Genomic DNA, 24,192 nt, shown 5'->3' on the forward strand with positions numbered 1-24,192 from the left:
ATATATTTTATCTTACTTTTTTTTTCTTTTTTTTATAATATATATTTTATGAGGAATTTAATTAGTTTTAAGAAATAAAAAATAAATATTTAAAACATTTGCTTTTGTTTTGAATTTATTATTTTTTGTATATTATGCTAATATATTTTTTTTAATTGTATCAAAATAATAATGTAAAATAAACATATGGATTATTAATATGCAATTTCTCACTAGCGGTGGATTTTTTGTAAATTTAAAAATTAACATTTTATACAAAAGGCTCATATATAATTAAACAAATAAATAATATATGTATTTTTATTTGCATACTACGATAGCGAATGGGAAATGCTTACAAAATTAAAATGCTAAATAATTTAAAGCATGAATGAATAGGCCTAATGTTTTAGTTATACATATTTATATATACGTATATCTTTAATCTCAATAAAAATTTGACAAATTAATGAGTAATTCATTAAATGTGTAAACCAAATTATATATAAGGAAAGTACATGTTTGTAATGAAGAGTTGTAAAAAAATATTCCCGTGATAATAAACTTTTTTTTCTTTTTTGCACACGCTTTATTTTTATTTTATATTTTTTCAAGTATTTATACTTTCGTCCATTGACACTAAAGAAAGACCATATAAATAAATATGTGGTAAAATCATAAAAAGTATTAAAACGTACACATATTTATATTTCCATATATATATTGTACATAAATATATTACGGAAGGTGAGCCAGATTAAAACACAGAAAACACATATATGCCTAATAAAATATCACAGATTTTTATTATTCGAATTCCAACACGTTCTTTTGTATATTTTATAACCTTTATATACATTACTGCTTTATTATATTCTAGTATATTTCAGCAATTAATAGCACATATTTATTCCCATAAAAACACTATTTGTGCATATTATTAAACCAATATTTTTTTATGACATCAAAGTTTTTGTAGAAATATTTGATCTTATATAATTTTTTAAACAAATAATTTATTTTTTTCTTCTTTATAAATATTTGCTTCCGAACTTGGTTAAGTAAAAATAAGAAAAAAAAAAAAAAAAAAAAAAAAAGGGAATTATGCTTTGTTTTTCCATTTTTAAATGACGTATATATTAAAATTACTAATTTAAACGATCGAATAAATGACTGATATACAAATACAAAATCAAAATAATAATTTGGCTACTAATAAAAAAGAATTTGACCATAGATTTGATGATAAACCGTTAAGAATCTTATGTGTAAAAAACATACCAAAAGAGACAACCGAAAATGAACTATTAGAATTGTTTAAACCATTTGGTTCCATAGAAAATATAAATCTTAAAGTCAATAAAAATGTAGGACCGTATGCTATATTTGCACATGTTTATTTTAGTACTCCAGAGGAGGCTAAAAGATGTCTAAAGCAAATGAATGGAAAAATTTTAAGTAATTATTTAACAATAAAACATTGTATATTTTTTTTGTAAATTTCATATTTACCATTCTATTGGTTTGTATATATTCTATTTATATAATTGCACACAATTTTACTCCATATATACTCCTTATTTTCATTCTAATCCGTATCTTAACAAAATGTCCATACTCTCTCTATATATATAGTCATACATTTTCATCCCCTTTTTCTTTTCTCGGTTTCGCTTATGTAGAAGGTCGAGCTTTAAGAATTGACTACAAAAAAAATAATACAAAATTAGGTGAGGGAGAAGAAGATAATAACAATAATAATTATTATAATAATATGACAAGCAATCCGAATAACAATAATAATAAGTTTCATAAAAAGCCAAATAGAACAAACCAATTTTATAACAACCAACTTTACAATAATCGTTATCCTAATAATAAGCGACCCATGCGAAGTGTAACCATTAAACTTTATCTATTTATTTATTATTATTAATGTTTTATAAATTGAAATCTCTTTATTTCCCTTTTCTTACTTAGCAAATATATAAAGCCTATGCACATTTTTTAATTTTTCCTTTTTATAGGGATTTACAACAGGAGATGGGTCAACCAACCAACATGACACAGACACTAACTATTCTAGAGAATATGAAGTAAGAAACTTTATATACACAAATGTTATTGCCATTTTTAAATTGCCATAATATATACATACACACTTTATGATAACTATTTTTTTTTCTCTCCCTTTTCGTAGCCAAACAAAAGAATGCGCATGGGAAATTTCAACAACCTAAATATAAACAACATAAATAGTGATACCGATTTAAATAAATTATTAAGAGAATATGAAAATAGAAAAGACACAAATAATAATGAAGTTGAAAATATTATCCAAACATTGATTAATGATATGACACATAAAACACCAAGAGTAAAATTATTTTTGTGTGACCATTTAAGAAAATGTGTTCAACATGTTTTTAACAGACCTTGTATAAATACAACAAATAATAATAATAATTTAAATGATATTTCTAGCATCCCTTTTTCTGGGTCTAACCATGAACATAGAAATAATCCTATATCAAATTTACAAAATTATCAAAATATCAACGAATTTGAAAAAAAAAAAATATACAACAATAATAGTAATACCATTTTATGGAGAGGAACTCTTGAAATGAAAAACAAAGACAACCTAAATATTAATGCATATGGATTAAGTGGTGATGTAAATAATTTCTTAAATAATAATATAAAAAACATAACAATTAGTCATAGAAAAAAAATGAAAAATTTACCACCAATTGAAGCCATTTATAATTTTGAAATACAAAATGAAAAAGATATAAATATTTTTGAATCATATAAAAATTATTTTAATAATAAAGATAGAGTTGGTTTAGCATCAGCAGACGAAAATTGGCATTTCTATATTATATTCCCTGGTACACCAATATTTGATGAAATTCTAAATGCCAATACTAATATTCAAACAAATTTCAATAACTCTTTTATAGGAGTTGTATCATATAATCCTCAAATATTAGAAAGAAATAATCCAAGAAAATTAAATCCATCCCAAGGTGATACAACAATAAGTAACATTCCTCCTACCACCGATAATTATATGAGTAATAATAATTTGGCAAATAACTTTAACAACACTACAGAGGAGAATAAAAAAAGTGATTCAGAAATAAATACTAATGATCAAACAGAAAATGATGATAGTAAAAATGAAGTACCAAATTGGTTGAATCAATTTAGCTCTCTAGCAGCATATCTTGTCAAAAAATAAAACCACAAAAATATGTAATAAATTTTAAATACAGTTCAGATTATTCTTATCTGGGGTATTTGTTGGGAAGCAATTGCTTTATCCCCATACCCAAATTTAATTCAATTTTTTTTTGTAAGTCTGCAAAAATATTTTCACAATAATCATCTCCTAGCATTTCATCCAAACAATATTAAATTAATTACAGAGAGAAAACAAATCAAGAAAAAAAAAAAGGAGAGATTAGAAAAAAATTGTGTCGATCCAATAAATGCAGCCCCATTCAACCTTAAATATATATACATTCATATTTATTGTAAAATTAAATTACAAAAAAAGAAAATATACTTGTATATGTTTGTCCAAGACTTATATATTTTTTTTTTTAATTTTAATAATATTTTTGCATTATATACATATAAGTATATATACACATTTGTACACATATACATTTTTACTCTCTTATTTATTTACTTACTTATTTATTATTCGTTCCACTTTTAACACCTCGAATGTTAACTTTTTTTTAATCATTCACCATTTTTTATAAAACTTATAAAACCAATTTATATTTTTTATTCAATTTTTTTATTTTAATCACCCTCAATAAAGCTTAAAAATATTAAGCCCATAAATCATATGCACATAGGCATGTATAAATAATGGCTAGCATTTCTATTTCCTCATTTTGGTTGCTCATTTACTATATAACAGTCAAGTAGTTTCACCCTCCCATGGCAGAGGAATAGCACATGCAACCTATTTTCAGGTAGAGATAGGATAAAAATTTAGTAATTTTTCATATTAATTTAAAAATTTAATTTATATTTGTCGTTTTTCAATTTTGTCGCTTTTTTAAATCATTGTTTCTCATGTAAACAAAAATAGAAGAAAATATATGCAAAGAATACATATATAATATGCATATATATATGCGTACAAATATAAGTTTAAAAAAAAAAAATAATATAATATTTCATTAATTATTTACTAGTTAATGATGGAAAAGCCCTTGTATCATTTATATTTGGAGGGTCTCTTTTTTTAAAATATTTTTCATCATATGCTGCTTTTGATTTAGTATCATTTTTATTATTCCAATTATCATGATTATCTTTTTTAAAATTTCTAAAGTTTCTTCGAAATCCAGGAAGTTTATCAACTCTTCCACCTTCCTCTAAAATATATTGATATACATTTATTGCTTTTCTTTTTGTATTCTCTCCTTTATTATCTTCACCTATATTATTATCATAACGTTTTGAATAATTATTTAGTTTGCTATTCTTTTCTATTTTTTCAATCTTTTCATTCTTTTCATTTCTTTCATTTATTATTTCATTTTTATTTTTCTTTGCATTTTCAAGGTTTTTACTAAGATTTAATTTTTTCTCTTGTTGTTTCCTGTACAAATCATAATCTATTGTAACTGCCTCATGTTTCCTACCATTATTTGATGCCTCCCCATAATTTTCTCGTTTCATATTATCATACTTCGAGCTATGATTATAATCATTGAACGTTTTCTATAAACAAAAAATAAAAATACGTACATAAATATGTGTCATATTTCAACTATGCAAAAAGGTTAAGCACATTGAGAATTTTTACATAAAAAATATAGTAAAATAAAGCATTCGTATGGGCAATGCAACCCTATAATAAATATCACAACTAGCCATACACCATATGCCCTTTCCGTTGCTTTATTATCACTGTTATAGTTTAACTATGCAACATGAACAAGTAGCAAAACAATTAATGTTGAACATTTTTTCTTACTTCTCTATAATCAAATTTATTATAATTGTAGGATGAATTGTAATTTCGTCTATCCATTTTATAATCATAATTTCTTGATCCCCTATAATAATTACTATTTACCATTAAATTTGTAGAGGTATTGCTATAGCCCCCTCTTTTCCTTGCAAATTTACTTCTTAAGTTACTTCCTCGCATATTATACGAATCTCTATATCCTCGCATATAACTATTTTCATGTAAATCATTTATTATATTATTGGAATATTTATTATATCTATCATAATATGTGTTAGGTGTTTTCTTTGCATTATATTCTTTTATTATTGGGAAAGAAATATCCTTAACTCCATTTATTTCTTCGGTTTCTGAAGTTGGCAAATAAAAAAAAAAGTTCAAAATATCTACATACATATTCAAACATGGATAGAAGAAAGAACAGACAAAGACACTACACGCATATGTATATATCCTATATAACCAACTTTAAGTGTTTGAATTTTTTTTTTTTTTTTTTTTGATTTTCCAAATTTCTTATAAACTTACCATGGTCATGTTTACTCGTTTCATGTCCACGTTTTTCATTTATTTTTGGAGTTGTTTTTTTTTTGTTTTTATCACGATTTTCTTCATCTGAAAGGTCAGTATCAAATACTGAATACTTGTTCGTTGTATGAACACTATACTGTATTTTTGTTGCCATCTTATTACAATAATTCAACAACTGTTTGTTTGTATAAAAAAAGGAAAGGAAAATTATTAAAAATTATATAATATATATACATACATAATATACTTCATATATTCATTCACAAAAAAGGGAGAAGAAAAGCATAATCTACATTTTTCCTATTCCCTCCCCCATTTTTTGTACTTGTTCACATAAATTTATATACATAATATTATATATACGTATCATACTCACCTTAGACTAAGTATTTTTTTTATTTTTCTATTTATATCTTTTTCACTTTATTTTGTTTTCTATTTATTCAATAATATTAAAGAAAATATATAGTACTTTATTATTTATATTATTCACTATTAAATATTTATACTTTATATATATATGTGAGATTATTTTATTATCTTTGTTTTTTTTAATTCAATATATGCCATTAAGCATTTAAAAAAATTATAATATAAAAAAGAATTCATTTATTAAAAAATCAAAACTATAAATTATGTAAGTAATATATATTATACATATTTATGCATTAAATATTTTCATTCCGTTCATGCAATCCTATAAAAAAACACCCCCGTATTATATCCGTATGGAATATTTTACCTACATACAGTAATACTGCATTATATATACATATAATATATCAATCTTATTTTTTTCATTTTTTTCACCATTATTTTGGTTCTTTATTTATATTTTTTTTTATGTTTTTTTTTTTTTCAAACTTCATTTATTATGGACCAAGAAAGGAATTATTTCCCGCCATTACCATTTTTATTATCACCTCAAAATTGGAAAAAAAGAACACTACAATTGTATTTATATTTTTTTTTGTTTTCATTTGTTTAAACAATACAACGCATATATATATATTCATTTTTTTTATGAAGCTTTAAATAAATTAATAGTTTGCTATAGAAAAAAATATAAATATGCACATATACATATATAGGAGATAAGCTTTGTATATATACATGCATACATACTATATAGACGTGTGTACAAATATTCTCTACATATTATTTATGCATTTTTTATAATACATATTAATTTGTAACTTTACAAATCGGTGTCAATTTAAATTGAAAACAAAAATCGGATTATGATTGAATGAGATTATGGTTGAATGGGGTTATGATTGAATTGGCTTAATGCAATCTCATAGAAAAAAGAACAAAAAAGGGAGTAGGCCAAATTATTGCCACTTTTTCATACTTGCTAATTTTAATATATCTTCGATTCTTCATATTTTATCAAGTACCATATCTATCCATATACCCGTTTTTATGACTGACCAATGCAGTTGTAACGCTCTCTATTTTTGTGTGCCTTTTGCATAAAAAATATTATTAGGCAATAAAATAAAAACCAAAATAAATGATTTAAAATTAAAAACCTAAAAACATTGGACACATAATCATTGAAACGAAAACTTATTTGATCTGCATCGGAAATTAGGAATAAACAAAATAATACATTATTGAATAAATAAAAAAAAAAATGAGATATTTTTTTTACAAACATTTTTATGTTTCTCTTTTCCGCTAAACTTACACAATGCCAGGAATATAAAATAAGGTAGAGACTTACATATCTGTAGCTTATAACTTTTATTCTTTATAATTATTTCTTTAAAAAAAAGGGTCGAATATAAATAGTGAGACATAGATATTACGGAACTTAGGACCAATAATATGATACTTATTGAATCTGTATTTATATTAAAACAATGGATAAAATATAATGCACTTAATATGGTACATAACCAAAACTTAAATATTATTATTATACTCAATATATTAAATAAATATATTAGTATAAATATTAACAAAAAATATAATATGATCATTGATTTATATTCCTTATAAAAATTTATAGCTTGGTTATATAATATATATGTATCTGAGTAAAAGTACATATTTTTTACATTGCTACTTTTTACAATTTTGTCTATTTTTTTAAATAATTCTATATTTTTATCTTGATCTGTTGGATAATTGTGAAGCATAAATCCGATCCTGCTACTCGTTATGTTATGAGACGGATCCATCTGCATGTGCATAAAAAAAAATAAATGATAATAACAATAGAAAATTCAAACACATATAGGTAGACATTATATATATATATTTTTTTTCATTCATTTTACATACCACTATAAAATTTTTATAGAATAAATGTGGAGTTATTGTATAAAATTGAGGCAATAATTTATTCATATTATTTTGAAACATTGTCCGAATTCGAACAAAATGATTGTCATATATTCCATCATCTTTCAAATGCATCCAAAAATAAATAAGTTTATAAAAATTTGTACATAAATCTTCTTTATTTTGACAAAAAATAAGTTTTAAATCTTCAAAATGCAATTTCTTATTTTCTTTTTGTGAAATAATATGATTACATTGTTTTACATAATTATCTAAATTATATTGTTTATCTAATGGGTTTATATTTCCACAAATATTTTGGCTTAACTTAAATCCATGAACCCATGAAATAATTGGCTCATTAATATATCCTTCATCTTTTAGTCTATCAATTAAGTTTATAATTTTATCTCTATTTTCTTCAACCTCATAATCAAATTCATTAGACGATGGTAAAACAATATATCCAGGCTCCAATATATAACTAGCTTTTTTTTCAAACGTAAACAAAAAATCTTTCAATCTAGAATCTCGGTTTATATATTTATATGGATCAAATATTATATTATGTTTAATAATCATATATAAAAATAATGAAACAAATAAAAGCGACCAAAATGTTACAATTGCTATTACTTTTTTAGTATAAGAACTTTTATATATTTGCATTATTTTTTCTTCGATACTTTTTTCTTTTTTCTCACAAATTTTCTGATCACCCCCATTGAAATCTGGCACTAAGTTAGAGGCATATACAAAATTCGAACCGTCATTCAGTTTAGGCCCATTTTCTATATTTCCGTTCATATAATTTTGTACATAATTTCTAGCTATTATATTATCGTTGTGTGCATATAATTCAGTTGTATTGCCAACGATTTCTGAATTATTGTTTGGATTTTCCCAAATATTTGAAATAACAAAATTATTACTATTATTATTGTTAATACTATTATTATTGTTACTACTATTATTAATGTGTGGACTAGCCAATTCTGGTATATACTTGTCTTTTACTTGAGTAATTTTGTTTGAACTGTTTGGAGATACCTCGGTATGCTTATCTTTGTCAATGAAAATGGTTGTCTCTCTTGTATAGATCATCATTGAGAAAATATTATTAAAAAATAAGGCATAAAAAAAAAATAAACTAACCAGATTAATCAATGAATTTACAGAAAATTTATTAACAATTTTATAGGAACATGTTAAACCAATTAAATATATTATTATAAGCACTAAAACTATTTTAGAAACTAATATTAATGATTTATAGCTTGCTCTAAAATTATATTTGCTCATATTTATTTTGCAACATTCTTCTGCACCATTTTTATCACCCAATTTTTGTATAGACTTTGTCATATCTTCATTTTTCTTTTTTTGTTCCTTTTCATAATAAAAAATATTAATACAACAAAATATAAAACTCAAGAAAAACACCAAAATATAATTTAATAAATATATTTTTAATATATATAATCTAAATAGTATATGTAAAAAAAAACTTGTACTAAAAGAAAATAACGACAACCCATATATACTCATAATAATAATAATTTTATTTTTTTGTTTTATATTCATATTTGATGTGAATGAGTTTATATAATATATTATAAATAAATATGATAATATTATAAATAAATAATTTGATTTAAGTCCTGAAATAATAGACATCATTTCACTTTCTTCAACAATTTTACTATTAACAACTGCAACCTTCCAATCGTTTTCCTTTTCATTACCATCCGTTTTGTTATTATTTTCTACACCTAACTTACTATTCTTTTCTAACTTATATACAAAACTCGTGTTGTCTTGATTAGCCATTCTCAGCTCCTTCAATTTTCCGGAATTAACTATTTCTACTATATTGTTTAACTCATGAAACCATTCATTTAACAAGTCTTCATCAACATTTTCATCAAAATTAAAAACAAATAAAAGTGCTTCAACATTTTTCCCTATATCTAATATTATATTATTTACGTTCAGATTTTTTTTATTAAATATATGGGGATAATATAAAAAGTGTGGAATAAATTTTACACAATTAGAAAAATATCGTTTTGGTGATTTATTATCTTTTGTAATTATACTATTAAAATATTTTTCTAGATTATTTTCTGAGTCATAAAATCCAGCTTGTATTTCATGAAATGTAAAAAGACCTAACACAAAACATTTTGATCCATTAAATGGGATGTCAAATTGTCTACATATATCTTTCCATGCTTTATTATTTTTTATTTTTATTTGTTTAAAATATTCAATCAAAAAAAATATATCCTTCAATATTTCATAATTTAATATATTTTTATTTTCAGACAAATCGGTACCATTTTTATCAATGTAAAATAGTAGAGATGCTGTTTTTTCTTTCTTATAATTTTTTAAAAAATCATCTACACTTTTCCCAACCTCATCACTAGATTTAATAATTACGTTTTCACTTTTTTCTATATTCATTTTAAGAAAATTGTTTTTATCTATATATTTAGAAAACCACCCAAAATAACTGCAATCATTCCCATTCTTATTTTCAATACTATATTTTTTATCACATAATTGGAAAAAATGATTATATACAGAAAAAAACATTAACATAGACATCAAACATCCTATAATTAAACCCAGTATTAAATATCTTGGCTTATGAACAAATGCTTTTGTATATTTTTTGCAAAAAATGTGAAACACATTTTTGTCTGGCTTACCTTGTTTATCACTACTATACTTTTCTTTTCTATCTTCATTATCATTAATCATGGGATAGACATATTTTTTTTGATGTATCATTGCTTCTTTATTTTCAACTTTACAAATTTGGTTTGGATTACCATCACAACGAACAAACACATTCCCAACCCCTTCAATAACATTCTCTAAATTATCTGAGTTTTTCTGTTCATATTCATTTCTGCAATCGTAAATATAATTTTTCATGATAACTATTAGTATTAATTTTTTTTTTTTTGAAAATAATTTTAAATGTCCCAACAATTAAGTTTTATAGTTTTTTCAAAAAGGTTTGAAAATTCGTAAAAGTCAGCTAAAAAATTTACACTAATTTTTTTATTTTCCTTTTAAGTAGAATATAAATATTTGTCATAATTATAAAGGAACTCAAAAAAAAAAACAAATATATAAAATAAAAAAAATAAATAAATTCTCCAATATATACTACCTACATAATTTGAGAATGGTTATAAGACTTCTAAAAATATTTCTTGAAATAAAATATTTATGTTGCTAAGATATATTTTTATTTTAGTAATACTTTGAGATATATCCCTTATTTTTATTTTTTTATATATCCATATGTATACTTATATATTTTAGATTAACTAAACATTTGTGCTTGCAATATAGTTGCATGGGTGCAAGCGTACATATACACAACCTCAATTTTATGACAAACATAATTTAAACCTAATATAAATTGTGTTATATTTAACATAGCAAATTTTAAAAATATAATTTTATTTTTTTATACAACTTTTTTAAATATATAAATTGTTAAGTAAGTATTGAAAACAATTGTGTCTACCCCCATTAAACCTGTGAAAATGTCTTTAACAAAAAAAGAATAAACATCCTATTTCTGCTATTTCATTTTTTCAACCACTATAACAATACTATGTATATCCATAAGTAAACATATTTATTAAATTGAAAAGGGACAAAATGAATAATTGTAAAAAAGATATATCCATACATATACACATTATAATATGCCCTATATAATTACATACACAAATCATTTTCATATTTTGATAATTAGTGACACCTATTTATGCCAACTAAAAAAGAAAAATTATTATATTCGTATACTCCACAAAACCTTAGCATGTTCCTTGCTTAGACTAATATAGAATGTAGACTATGCTTATTTCCCTTTTTAATTATATTATGCATGTACATATTTACAGTTTCACACTTAAAAAACTATTCCTTATTGATTTGCATAATTTAAGCATGCATATATAACCATATTATGTGTTGCCCTTTTACTTAATCAGTTTAAAACTAAATTGACCGAACATATATTCCTCATAAAGGAATAATTATCAACATATTTGATAAGTAAAACTTTCCAAAAAAAGGTATATAATTTTTATGATATATCTATATTTATAAATTGAGATTTTCCAAAAGAACCATATTATAATACATACTACTTTTTACATATGCCATAAAATAATAAACGCCAACAAAATCGATATCTATATAAACATACTTTAAGCAAGGGAAATGCCATAAATTTTTTCCATCGAAAAAAAAATATATACCATTCAATTTTAAGAACAATTCATATGATAAATTATAGTATGCCAAAACATAAATGTAATACCTATTATATGCCACTTTTTTTCTCTTTATATGTGTACAATCGTTATAAATATTTTTTAATTTAAGTAAACTTAGTTTCCCTCAATTATTTGGAAAGTCTGCAATCTGTTTCATTGTTGTTAATTTTTTTAAAAAAGTAACATAAACAACCGATTTATAAGTATGTAGATACTTATATACAAATTTATATATTCATTATTTGTATGTTCCATCATTTTAGCGACATTTATTTTTATTATTAATTTTTTGTATTTTAACTTATTTCAATACGTATACAATTCAAATAAAAATAACAAGCCAACATATATTATATAGGAAATATAAAATTTTTCAACGCATATAAAAAATGATATAAATATATTTTCCCTTATAAGATATATAAAATAATAGCCAACTTTAAAATATATGAAATAAAAAATTATACAATATTATTTTGTGTTATTTTATTTAAATTATTTTAATTTATTTTACAAAATGTTTTATCATTACAGAAAATAATTTATACTATCTCTTAAATAACAATGATATATTAAACTGTTTTTTTTTCCTTTTTTATTTTGTATATGCCATTTCATTTTTTTTAATATACTTAACCAGAAAAATAAACATTATTTTTTTTTTTTATATAATTGAAAAAGTTTTTTTTAATTAAATCAATTTCAATCATATTATATATATGTATCATTATTTCCTTATATATTATTTAAAGATATCTCCTCTTTATTTATAAAATATATTTTTATGTTTTTATTTCTATAATTTGTGAAATATATATATATTTTTTTTCTTCTTATAAGTAAAGAGACATATTTTGAATTATTTTTCAAAATTCCCAACTTTTTAACATATTATATAGTATAGTGTTTTTTTCATGAGCTTTCAAAGTTTTGCTAATTAAAACACAAAATTATATCCTATTTTATATTATATAATTCATAAATATATAAAAACATCCTTACTATCATAAGTACATATACATAAAATGTTATTCTCACTTGATATATAAACATATATTGTTTTTATAGAAATTAAAATGCGTGTGAAAAATATCGTTTATTTTTTATCTCTATATTTTTCAAGTCCCTAAGTTAAAAACATTATTTTACATTTTGCGTTTAATTTATATCCAAATTGTAGAATATATATATTTATATTTATATAAAATTTAATATACATAGAATAAAATAGCTAAACACAATTGCATATAGATTTATGCTAGTTCTGCAAAAAATTATTAAAAATAAAATATATTCTATAAAAGATATATATACATTAAACACGTACTACCCTACAACTTAATAGTAACCAGAACCAACTAGAGACATAAAAATAAACCTACATACAAAGAATACCTTTACAAGCATCCAAATAATAGATATAAAACAAAATAAAGCACATATAAATAACACCACCACATATACACACGCATATACATACAAAGTCGATAAACAAAATGAGAGGTTTTAATAGTTTCCAAGGTCGATCAAATAATAATTATCAAAACCGTGGTGGAGGCTCACACGGAAACCATCAAGGTTATAATTCAGGAAGAAAAAATTATGGAAATAATTCAGGATATCATAATAATAATTCAGGCGGACTTGGTAAAAATTTAAATCCAGTTGATTGGTCTAATTTTAAGTTAGTCCCATTTGAAAAAAATTTTTATAAAGAACATGATGATATACGTAGATTATCATCGAAAGAAGTAAAAGAAATTAGAGATAAACATAGAATTACAATATTAGGTGGTGATAATATACCAAACCCTGTTGAATCAATTAATAAAGTTGGTTTTCCTGATTATGTATTAAAATCATTAAGAAATAATAATATTGTTTCTCCTACCCCTATACAAATACAAGGTTGGCCTATAGCTTTATCAGGTAAAGATATGATTGGTAAAGCCGAAACAGGTAGTGGTAAAACATTAGCTTTTATTTTACCTGCATTTGTTCATATATTAGCTCAACCAAGTTTAAAACATGGGGATGGACCAATTGTTTTAGTATTAGCCCCTACCAGAGAATTAGCTGAACAAATCAGGCAAGAATGTATTAAATTCTCAGTAGAATCTAAAGTTAGAAATACTTGTGCATATGGTGGAGTACCAAAAGGTGGGCAAATTTATGCCTTAAGACAAGGAGTACATATTTTAATTGCTTGTCCAGGACGTTTAATTGATTTATTAGAACAAAATGCAACGAATTTAAGGAGAGTTACATATTTAGTTTTAGATGAAGCAGATAAAATGTTAGATATGGGTTTTGAAATACAAATTAGAAAAATAGTTGAACAAATTCGACCAGATAGACAAACATTAATGTGGTCTGCTACATGGCCAAAAGAAGTACAAGCATTAGCTAGAGATTTATGTAAAGAACAGCCAATTCATGTAAATGTTGGTTCACTAACTTTAACAGCATGTCGTAGAATTAAACAAGAAATTTATCTTATTGAGGTAATTAATTTATTATTATGCAATTAAAAAATTATTTTTTTTTTAGCTAGCTAATTCAATGCTTAATTCAAAAAATTTTGAAAAAATTATGACTTGTTAATAAAATTAATTATATACACACATATATTGCATGTGTACATTTGCACACCTTTTTAAATGTTTGCAACAATTATTTTTTTACACTATATTCTTTTATTACTAATTTTTATATATTGATATAATTTGCACAATTTTGAAGAGTGATATATTTAATATTTTTTTGTTATGCTCATGATTTTTTATGGGATTAAATGTTTTATTATTTTTAGTTAATTTATTATTGTTTTGTAAGATTTTCATCATTGCTTTCCGAAATTGGGATGTGTTGATAAGATTGGCCATAGTGTCTATCGACTTATTAACATCCCATACATAATTGTTTTTGTTTTGCTTTTGTTTTGTTTTATTAATATGTTTATGTATATATTTGTTACATATATACCATATGGCCTATGCTTACCCTTACCCATTTTTATGTTGAAGTTCATATAATAAGGAGCAGAATAGCAAGTCATTGCAAATTTATAAGTGATAAAAAGGTTTTTCTAATTAAAGTATTTTATATTTTTAGCCAATCACATTTGCCCAACCATGATAATATATTTATGTCCAAATATGCGTGGATCCCTTTTTAATTATTTTTTTTTTGTTTCTTGATAAATATATATTTTTTTATATCTCATTTTTATTTATGAATTATTTCATACACATAATCAATAAAAGGGTATACAAAAATGAGGGTTTAATAATTTTCATGGGAATACATTTATCTTTTTATTTAAAGAGAGAAACTGGCAAGATTGTTGAAAAATAAAAAATTAAAATAAGAGAAACCCCCCCAATTAAGCACCTATTTGTTTTGAAGTCCTATCACTTTAAATTTGCAATGAGGTTAGTTATAATATTTTTGATTCGCCATGATTTAATTTAAATAAAGACGAAAACAAAAATATAATCCTTATTATATGTTAAAAGCGAAAAATCTCGCATACATATATTTGCATCCCCTTATTTTTTTATATGCTTATATTTTTTTTTATATTATACAGTTGTATGCATATTCCTCATATAGGGTTCGTTGTTAAGTTTTATTCATACATATATTATTTTATTTATTGACAATTTGTATGTGTCTTTATTTTTTCTTTAGGAACATGAAAAATTGGGAAATTTAAAATCACTACTACAAAGAATATTCAAGGAAAATGATAGGATAATTGTTTTTGTTGAAACCAAAAGAAGTAATACAAAAATAAACATCATAATTTATAATGAATATGTCTATTCGTCTGATAACATATATTTACTATATAATACCAATTTAAATATATGTATGCGATATACTATTTTCTAACATATGCTGTACATATTTTATTATCCATTTTTAGGCGCTGATTTCATAACAAAAGCTTTAAGACTAGAGGGAATGCCAGCATTGTGTATCCATGGAGATAAAAAGCAAGAGGAAAGAAGATGGGTTTTAAATGATTTTAAAACAGGAAAAAGCCCAATTTTAATAGCAACCGATGTTGCATCAAGAGGTCTTGATATCAAGAATGTAAAATTTGTAATTAATTATGATTTTCCTAATCAAATTGAAGATTATGTTCACAGAATTGGTAGAACAGGAAGAGCAGGGGCACATGGTGCATCCTTTACATTTTTAACATCTGATAAATATAGATTAGCTAAAGAATTAGTTAAAATATTAAGAGAATCTGAACAACCTATACCACCACAATTAGAAAAAATTTCATTTTCATCGGGTAACAATCAAAGAAGAAACCCATATTATAGTTCTGGACGTTCAGGATATAATTCTAACTTCTCAGGAAGAGGCGGAAATAGATATTACTAATTTTTAGTGTTTCACTTTCTATATTATATAGGAAATGATATAGTAAAAATTTATTCAAAAATCTTTTATTTTAATAATATTTAAACACCATCAAAAAATGGAAAACATTTAAAATCATAGCTAATTAAAAGAATATGCCCTACATACATATATTTATATAGTTTGTATAAACACATTTATGTTTAATATTTACGAAATTCATGCTAAATATTTTAGTTAAATATGTTACATACACATATATACATACATGTAATATATGATGTATACAATAATACGCAGTTTTATGCATTTTTATGTTTTAATATTATATTTTTTAAATATTTTATAATATGAAATTACTTTAAAAAGAATATATATTTTTCTTTTTTTTGGTTATAATTTATGTTTAATTATATACAATATTCATATGAACACATAATATTACTGTTTGTTATTCATTATTTTCCTTTACCATTTTTTATTCCTCATAAGTAATATATAAAATAAACTGTACGTATCATATTTTTTCAAATTATATTTGAAAATTATACAAAACATACAAAGCAACGATTTTTCTATCCACAAATATTTATTATAGTAAATGCTCACTACAATATTGGAAGCATATCGATGTTATTTATTCCTGTACAGCATGAAGTATGCAGTACAAGAGGGTAGACAACACATGGAAAATAGGTTAACAATTCTGTTCCGTAAAGAACATAAATTATAAATAAATAGTTATACAAATTGAAAAGTAAAGAAACTTGCTTAAAATTTTGTATTAATATATTATAAATAATTAATAAGCTCATTTTAAGGAATATAGTTCATTATTTTTTAAGTTTAATAAGGCTAAACAAATTTTCTATAAGCGCTAAAAAATTGGAAATGGTTAGTTTATCATCCTTAATCCCTCTAATTTTGGGTGTTACCCCCTTATAAAATTGTTCTTATAAAAAAAGTAAAAATTTGATATTTTAATTTAGAATAAAAAATATAAAGCGATTAACAATATGGGAACTTAGATCTTAGAATTTTCTTATCCATTTTTCCCCCCCTATATTTCAAGTAGAGAAACCTGCTTAATATACTACTTAGAAAAGAAAGAAATCCCGACCAGGAACGATTATATACATAATCCATATAGTTAATATTGCTATACTACTTGCTACGTATTTATCCATATATTACCATTACTACAATAGTAGCAATAAAATAATTTTCATATAATTTTGAATAAATGATAAAATATAAATTATTATATTTATTCAATAAAAACGATATAAAAAATGTATAATTCAAATTATTTCTGACATTTTTTATTTTATTTAAAAAATATGCTAGTAATATTAACATAAATATGAGTGGTACGATTTTGATATTTAAAATAATACATAGTAAAAAAAAATATTACGTAATTTTTATGCCTGGTGTGTGTACTTACTACATAACGAATCAATCTTTCGCCTTTTACTAAAGATTGCCGTGTAGGAGGTACTTAAATACAATACCACAAATTTTTGTCACGTCAATTTTGGCGTGTGTATAACAATTTTAAATTATCAAATTTTTGCATGACCAAAAAAAAAAAAAAATAATAATAATAAAAATAGCTATATGTATACAATTAGCTCGAAAATATATGGGATATTATATGACGAATTCATAAAATTTAAAGGTTATTTTCTATTCTGTATTTTATTTTTACAATATTAAGAGAATATTTCCTGAAATGTTCATATTATTTTTGATCGTAATCTTGTAAAATAGCTTTATAGCTATATTATGTAAATTATAAAAAAAATTAATTAAAAAAAAATTGTATATTAAAAAATAAAGAACAATTGTAGCAATTTTAATGATGTTCATTTCTTATGAATCTTATTTTTTAATATATAAATAATTTGGGTATTATATATATTATTTTTTTAGCACATGCTTGCAAAATAAAATTTATTAGGTAAAGATAAAAGTAGCTTTTCTATTTTCTCTAAATTTGCATCATTATCTTCTACTCCAATAATTTTGGGAGTTTTGGGCTCAATAATATTAATACTATTAAACATAACGGATTTCATAAAATCATTTTTACCAACACTATAAGAAATATCATTTTTAATTCTGGGATTTATTTTTTTCACATTATTATTGTTACTCTTAGTTGATGTTGAATTAGTCATTTGTTTCTTTCGATTAAAATTTTGATATTCTACCATTTTGCCACTTAAATGTTCATTATTTGTACCCATGCTCATATTGTTTATTTTTTGGTATAGATTAAAATTAGGTATAATTTTTGCGTTTAACCCTCGCCCATTTAATCTTATTTCATTATTCCAATTATTTTCATAATTTATTTTTATCATTCTTGAATTTATTTTATTATTATAATTGATTAATCCGGTTCTTCTAGCATTTCTGCATACTCGGTGTGTAGGATCCTCATGCTTTCGATCTATTCTGCCATAATTATTCTGCCACAATGAGAATGAAGAAAAAGTTGAAAAAAAAACATATATATATGTAATAAGATGGTATTGTCATACTATGCATATTACCATGCTTACCCTGTTTTCCAAAAAATGGGAGTTAAAATAGTTCATATCCTCACTAGTTGTGTTGTAATATTTCTTTGCATTTTGTTTTAAAATATGCTCATGTACTTCCTTTGCTATAATGCTATCCGTATTATCACTAAATATATTTTCTATAACTTGGTCTTCTTTTTTAATTTTTTCAATTATATTTTTTCTTTTTTTTTGTGTCATATCACTTTTTTCACGACTTAAATATTTATAAACATTAGGCTGAAAAGTACACTCTTGTAATTCACGAATAATTGTATTTTGCTTATAATTTAAATCATTTCTGTCTTTCTCTAAAAATTTTTTTAATATATATAAAGGATCATTACATTTTTTTTCTTTTCTCTTGAGTAATGTTTCTCGATACATAAATTTTTTATGATTAATGTTGTAAAAATTACAATTTCCAAAATTATTCTTAATATGATTTGTCTCATCTTTAGTAGAGTTAGATTTATTTTTCTTTGATACTTGTAGTATACTTTCATGGATTATTTTGTTTAACATATTTTCATTTTCCATTACTTCATAGTCTAATTTTTTTAAAATATTTCCTGCTTCATCACCATTGTTGTCATTTTTTTTGAAATTTTTTTTAATTATATAATTTACAACCTTACTATGTGCATTATTTAGTCGTTGTTCGAATGGATAATCATAATATCTATATAACTTAAATTTGTCCATAATTTTTCCCTTTTCTTTATTTATAAAAAATTGTTTTTTATTTTTTGAAATTTCTAAGAGTGTGTCTAAAATATAATTATCCGGATTTAATAATCTATTCTCTGTTTTAATTTTTTCTTTTATTATATTTATAAATGTTTTTTTCGAAATAATTAACATTCTACCTTCCTTTTTTTTTGTATTTAATAAATGTGTATCATTAAAATTTAATAGCAAAGATACATCATTTTCATTTGCTATCCTTTTTAATTTATCTATATTATATTTTAAATTATTTTTGTTCATCCCCTCTTTGCTACTTCCAATATTTTCATCATCTAAAAGTTTAAGTGCTTCTAAATTATAAGCCTTTAATTTTAAATGTGGTAAAATATATTTTTTAAATTTATTTTTTCCTTTTTTTGTTAGCCCATTATAAATACTATCATTAAACAGATCAATAAAATTCTCAGACTTGATATCAAAAATATTCCAAAGCTTTTCAACAACACATAATGCAGCATGTTCGTTACTCATTTGTATATCATTCTTACTAATCGATTTCTGATCATTTTTTAATTTTGTTTTATTAAAATTCATTTCTCTAGCTACATATTATTTACCTATTTTACATTCCCTTGGCGGTATAAGCAATTAGTAGAACATACTTTACCCATATAAGACAGTACTAAATGAAAATCCTTATTATATTTCACTGTATTTTTAATAAATAATTTAAAATACTTCAAATGTTTAACATATTCTTCAAATAAAAAATGTGTGTAATTAGTCTGACATAAATATACTATATCAATATGTTTTTATATTGAAAATGTAAATATATACACATTTTTATTTTTTCAAAAATGTGTTAAAAGAAAACAGTTCTACAAAATAGTTCCAATAAACTTTTAAAAAAAAAATTATTTGTCTTGTCCTAAAATAATGCAACTCTTTTTAATATGCACAAAGATGGAAAGAAAATGAGCAAACTAATATTATGTATTGAGCATAGCTATATGCTCATTTTCTTTCCGTCTTTGCACATATTTCTATATTTATTTACATTTTAAAAAATTGTAAAACTGTAGGATAAATAAGAGAAATAAAATAACAATAATATAGACCTTACCATATAAGAAACATATAATATATCAAGGAAAACAAAATGCGTAAAAATATGTTTTAATTAGTTAAAGAGAAAAATATAAAATAAAAAAATTCAATCTTTCTCTTTTCAATCAAGCCTCTCATAAACCTAAAAACATGTTACTAATAAAACCCCATTTTTTTATAAAACTAAAATATATTGCACAAATATGCACACAGCCTCTTTAAAGAAGTAAAGTACATTCCTCATACCAATCCAATAGTGGAAAAACTTTTATAAAAATAGTGAAACTACATACCCATTGAACAGATATATGTAGATACACACAACAAAGTTGTGAAACCCTTAAACCAACCTCCTATTAACATTATCAGCATTTAACAACATTGTTAATATCATTGAAAATAGAGCATTCTCGAAGTTATAAAATAAGTTAAAACGCAAATTCGATGTAAATGCAAATATATATATGTACAAACATAAGAGAAGGACATGCAAATGTTTGCAAATACAAAATGTGTTATATTAATAATCTACACACATACATAAATTGCTTACTATATATTAAAAATAGTGTCGAATATAAAAAAGCAAACTATTAATTTAACTAATTATAAAACTATTAATTTAACTAATTATAAAACTACTAATTTTCAAATTATAGTGTATAACTATATTTACTTTAAAATTGAAAAAGTATATATTTCACTATTTTTTCATAACATACATATGTATAAGAAAAAAAGTAGTGCTTAGCTATAATACTTAGATAGAATGATTTAATATAAATTCAGATAAAAGTCTAACACCAAAACCTTTTGGTTTTCTATCTTTGAAATTCCAAGCAACTCCAGCAATATCTAAATGTGCCCATGATGTTGATTTTATAAATTCTTTCAAGAATAAAGATGCAGAAATAGAAGATGCTTTACCACATGAAGCCAAATTATTTATATCTGCAATTTTTGAATTTAAAGCTTCTCTATATTCTTTAATAATTGGTAACCACCATACTGGTTCATTAGAACTTTTTGATGATGCTAATATTTTATTAATTAACTTATCATCGTTTCCAAAAACACCAGCACAGCTTGTACCTAATGAATATAACATAGCACCTGTTAATGTAGCTATATCAACAATATGATCAACACCAATATTTTCAGCATATATTAATGCATCTGCTAATGTTAATCTTCCTTCTGCATCTGTGTTTCCTACTTCAATAGTTTTTCCATTAGATGCAGTTATAATATCACCAGGTCGATAAGCATTTTGAGAAACCATATTTTCACATACTGCACTTAAAAAGTGAATTTCAATATTTTCCGGTTTTATAGTTCCAATACAATAAGCACAACCTAAAACAGCTGCACAACCACTCATATCAAATTTCATTAAATCAATCATAGATCCTGGAGCAGCTTTTAAATTATATCCTCCTGAATCAAATGTAATACCTTTACCAACTAATGCAATCTTCTTTTTAATATCACCTTTTCCTTTATAAGTTAAATGAATAAATCGATGAGGGTACATACTACCTTTTCCTACTGATAAATATGATCCCATTTTTAATTCTTCAAGTTCTTTTACTCCTAAAATTTTGCATTGTAAGTTTACTTTTTCTGCTAATTCAACAGCTACATTTGCTAAAGAGACAGGATTGCAATAATTTGATGGAGCTGCAATAAGTTGGCATGCAAAGTATGTACCCATAAAATATGTTCGGGCTTTCTCAACTTCTTTATTATAATTATTGTTATAATTTTTTAAAAATATTTGTAAATTTTTCATATTTCCTGAATTTGAAGAATTCTTGTTATCACTCTTATCGCTAGATTTGAATCTTTCATCAACTACATATTCACAAAAAACTGTTTCTAAAAAGAATCTAAATAAAGATTCATTCATATCTATTTCAAATATAATAGATGCAGATGCAGGCTTATTATCATGTACTACTCGAACTAAACTTGATACTATTTTTCGAATTTCATATTCAGTCATTTCTTCATCAACTCCTCCACATCTAATAAAAGATAAATTTACATATTTATTCTTTTCATTAGATATATAAAAACTTTTATGTGTTCCTATTTTTCCATTAAAAATATCATTATTATTTGATAGAAATTCATTTATTTTACTATCCTTAATTTGAGAACTAATTTTTAAACTTCCATTTTCTTTTTCAGATGCAGAATTAACTAAAAATAATACTAATCCCTCATCAAAACTACAACTATCTTTTCCAGAATCTTTTAATTCAATTTTTATATCATCAACTGGGGTTGTGTAGTTTACAGGTAAAACTGCTGGATCAAGGCTAACTACTTGGGGAACTTTAGATGCCATCTTTTCAAATTTAGTAAAAGAAATATTAGAATTTTCTTTATTATTAGTGCTATAATATTTTTTTATTATTTTTGGAAAAACCAAAGAATGAGTTTTATCTTTGTGAAATTTCTGATAGTGATAAGTAGTAAATGATGGAAATTCACAACAGTCACTATTGTAATTATTTTTATTTTTTATATTATTAGATATAAAAAAAGGAAAAAAATTATATTTTTTACTAGCTTTTAAACTATAAAAATAATAACGTTTAATAATATTTTTATTAATTTTATCTTCAAAAATTTTATCAACAGAATTTATATTCAACCGTGTTAGATACATTGAAATGGTATGCACAAATTGGAAATACGCAACCTCGCAATAATTTACTATTAATTTTAAAATTAATTTTTATCCCTTATTTTAAGTGATATATTTTACCGCTTATTTTAAGTGATATATTTTTACCGCTTATTTATTTTACGGGTTATTTTTGCCTTGTGTATACGCCTTTAAAAACAACGTAAATATGTAGGAAATTGGCAATTACGGGGAAAATGAAAAAAAACAAGGGAGTGTTATATATTAGCACATATATATGTTGGATAGTTTATTATTTTAGGGGGTTCCACAATTTTACATAAATTACGTATGCAATACGAAACAATTATTATGTAAAATAAATTAATCTAACGGATACTAGGGGAAAAGAGTATTTATTTTATTTGCCTTTTGAAATTTTGCCAATTTAAATAATTATATTTCCATATGTGCCATCGATAAAATAAGCAAAGCCACTTCATATGTTGGTGCCCATCCCCAATATAATTATTTACCCATAAAAATAACTATACATAATAGTGCGCTTAAATATGCATACACTATTATTAAAGGATTAATACTATATATTTTTTCCCCTTTATTTTTAAGGGCGTATGAAATTAAGCGATAAAAATTGCCCACATTAATTATATATAAAATTATATATAT

The 24,192-nt window shown here is 23.3% G+C and overlaps 6 protein-coding genes across 6 annotated transcripts; 2 read left to right on the forward strand and 4 right to left on the reverse strand.

Moving 5' to 3' along the window:
- Positions 1-1,148: 1,148 nt before the first annotated feature.
- PVVCY_1301110 (RNA-binding protein, putative) lies at positions 1,149-3,226 on the forward strand (the record flags this gene model as incomplete). The annotated part of the gene is made up of 4 exons (XM_008623787.2): positions 1,149-1,437; positions 1,662-1,876; positions 2,007-2,075; positions 2,180-3,226. The coding sequence occupies 4 exons, from the start codon at positions 1,149-1,151 to the stop codon at positions 3,224-3,226; spliced, it is 1,620 nt and encodes a 539-aa protein (XP_008622009.2).
- Positions 3,227-4,188: 962 nt separating this feature from the next.
- On the reverse strand, positions 4,189-5,669 carry PVVCY_1301120 (conserved Plasmodium protein, unknown function; the record flags this gene model as incomplete). The annotated part of the gene is made up of 3 exons (XM_008623788.2): positions 4,189-4,731; positions 4,988-5,334; positions 5,513-5,669. 3 exons carry the CDS (start codon positions 5,667-5,669, stop codon positions 4,189-4,191), a joined length of 1,047 nt encoding a protein of 348 aa, XP_008622010.1.
- Positions 5,670-6,938: 1,269 nt separating this feature from the next.
- On the reverse strand, positions 6,939-10,753 carry PVVCY_1301130 (conserved Plasmodium protein, unknown function; the record flags this gene model as incomplete). The annotated part of the gene is made up of 3 exons (XM_037634718.1): positions 6,939-7,096; positions 7,173-7,704; positions 7,808-10,753. The coding sequence occupies 3 exons, from the start codon at positions 10,751-10,753 to the stop codon at positions 6,939-6,941; spliced, it is 3,636 nt and encodes a 1,211-aa protein (XP_037490775.1).
- A 2,860-nt stretch (positions 10,754-13,613) lies between these two features.
- Positions 13,614-16,518, forward strand: PVVCY_1301140 (ATP-dependent RNA helicase DDX5, putative; the record flags this gene model as incomplete). Its single annotated transcript, XM_008623790.2, has 3 exons — positions 13,614-14,621; positions 15,811-15,901; positions 16,049-16,518. 3 exons carry the CDS (start codon positions 13,614-13,616, stop codon positions 16,516-16,518), a joined length of 1,569 nt encoding a protein of 522 aa, XP_008622012.1.
- Positions 16,519-18,428: 1,910 nt separating this feature from the next.
- Positions 18,429-20,351, reverse strand: PVVCY_1301150 (conserved Plasmodium protein, unknown function; the record flags this gene model as incomplete). The annotated part of the gene is made up of 2 exons (XM_008623791.2): positions 18,429-18,974; positions 19,068-20,351. 2 exons carry the CDS (start codon positions 20,349-20,351, stop codon positions 18,429-18,431), a joined length of 1,830 nt encoding a protein of 609 aa, XP_008622013.2.
- A 1,276-nt stretch (positions 20,352-21,627) lies between these two features.
- PVVCY_1301160 (M17 leucyl aminopeptidase, putative) lies at positions 21,628-23,544 on the reverse strand (the record flags this gene model as incomplete). Its single annotated transcript, XM_008623792.1, has 1 exon — positions 21,628-23,544. The coding sequence occupies one exon, from the start codon at positions 23,542-23,544 to the stop codon at positions 21,628-21,630; it is 1,917 nt and encodes a 638-aa protein (XP_008622014.1).
- Between the last annotated feature and the right edge of the window lie 648 nt (positions 23,545-24,192).

Source organism: Plasmodium vinckei (genome assembly GCF_900681995.1).
Source record: "Plasmodium vinckei vinckei genome assembly, chromosome: PVVCY_13".
In the NCBI taxonomy this organism is placed as follows: Eukaryota; Apicomplexa; class Aconoidasida; order Haemosporida; family Plasmodiidae; genus Plasmodium; species Plasmodium vinckei.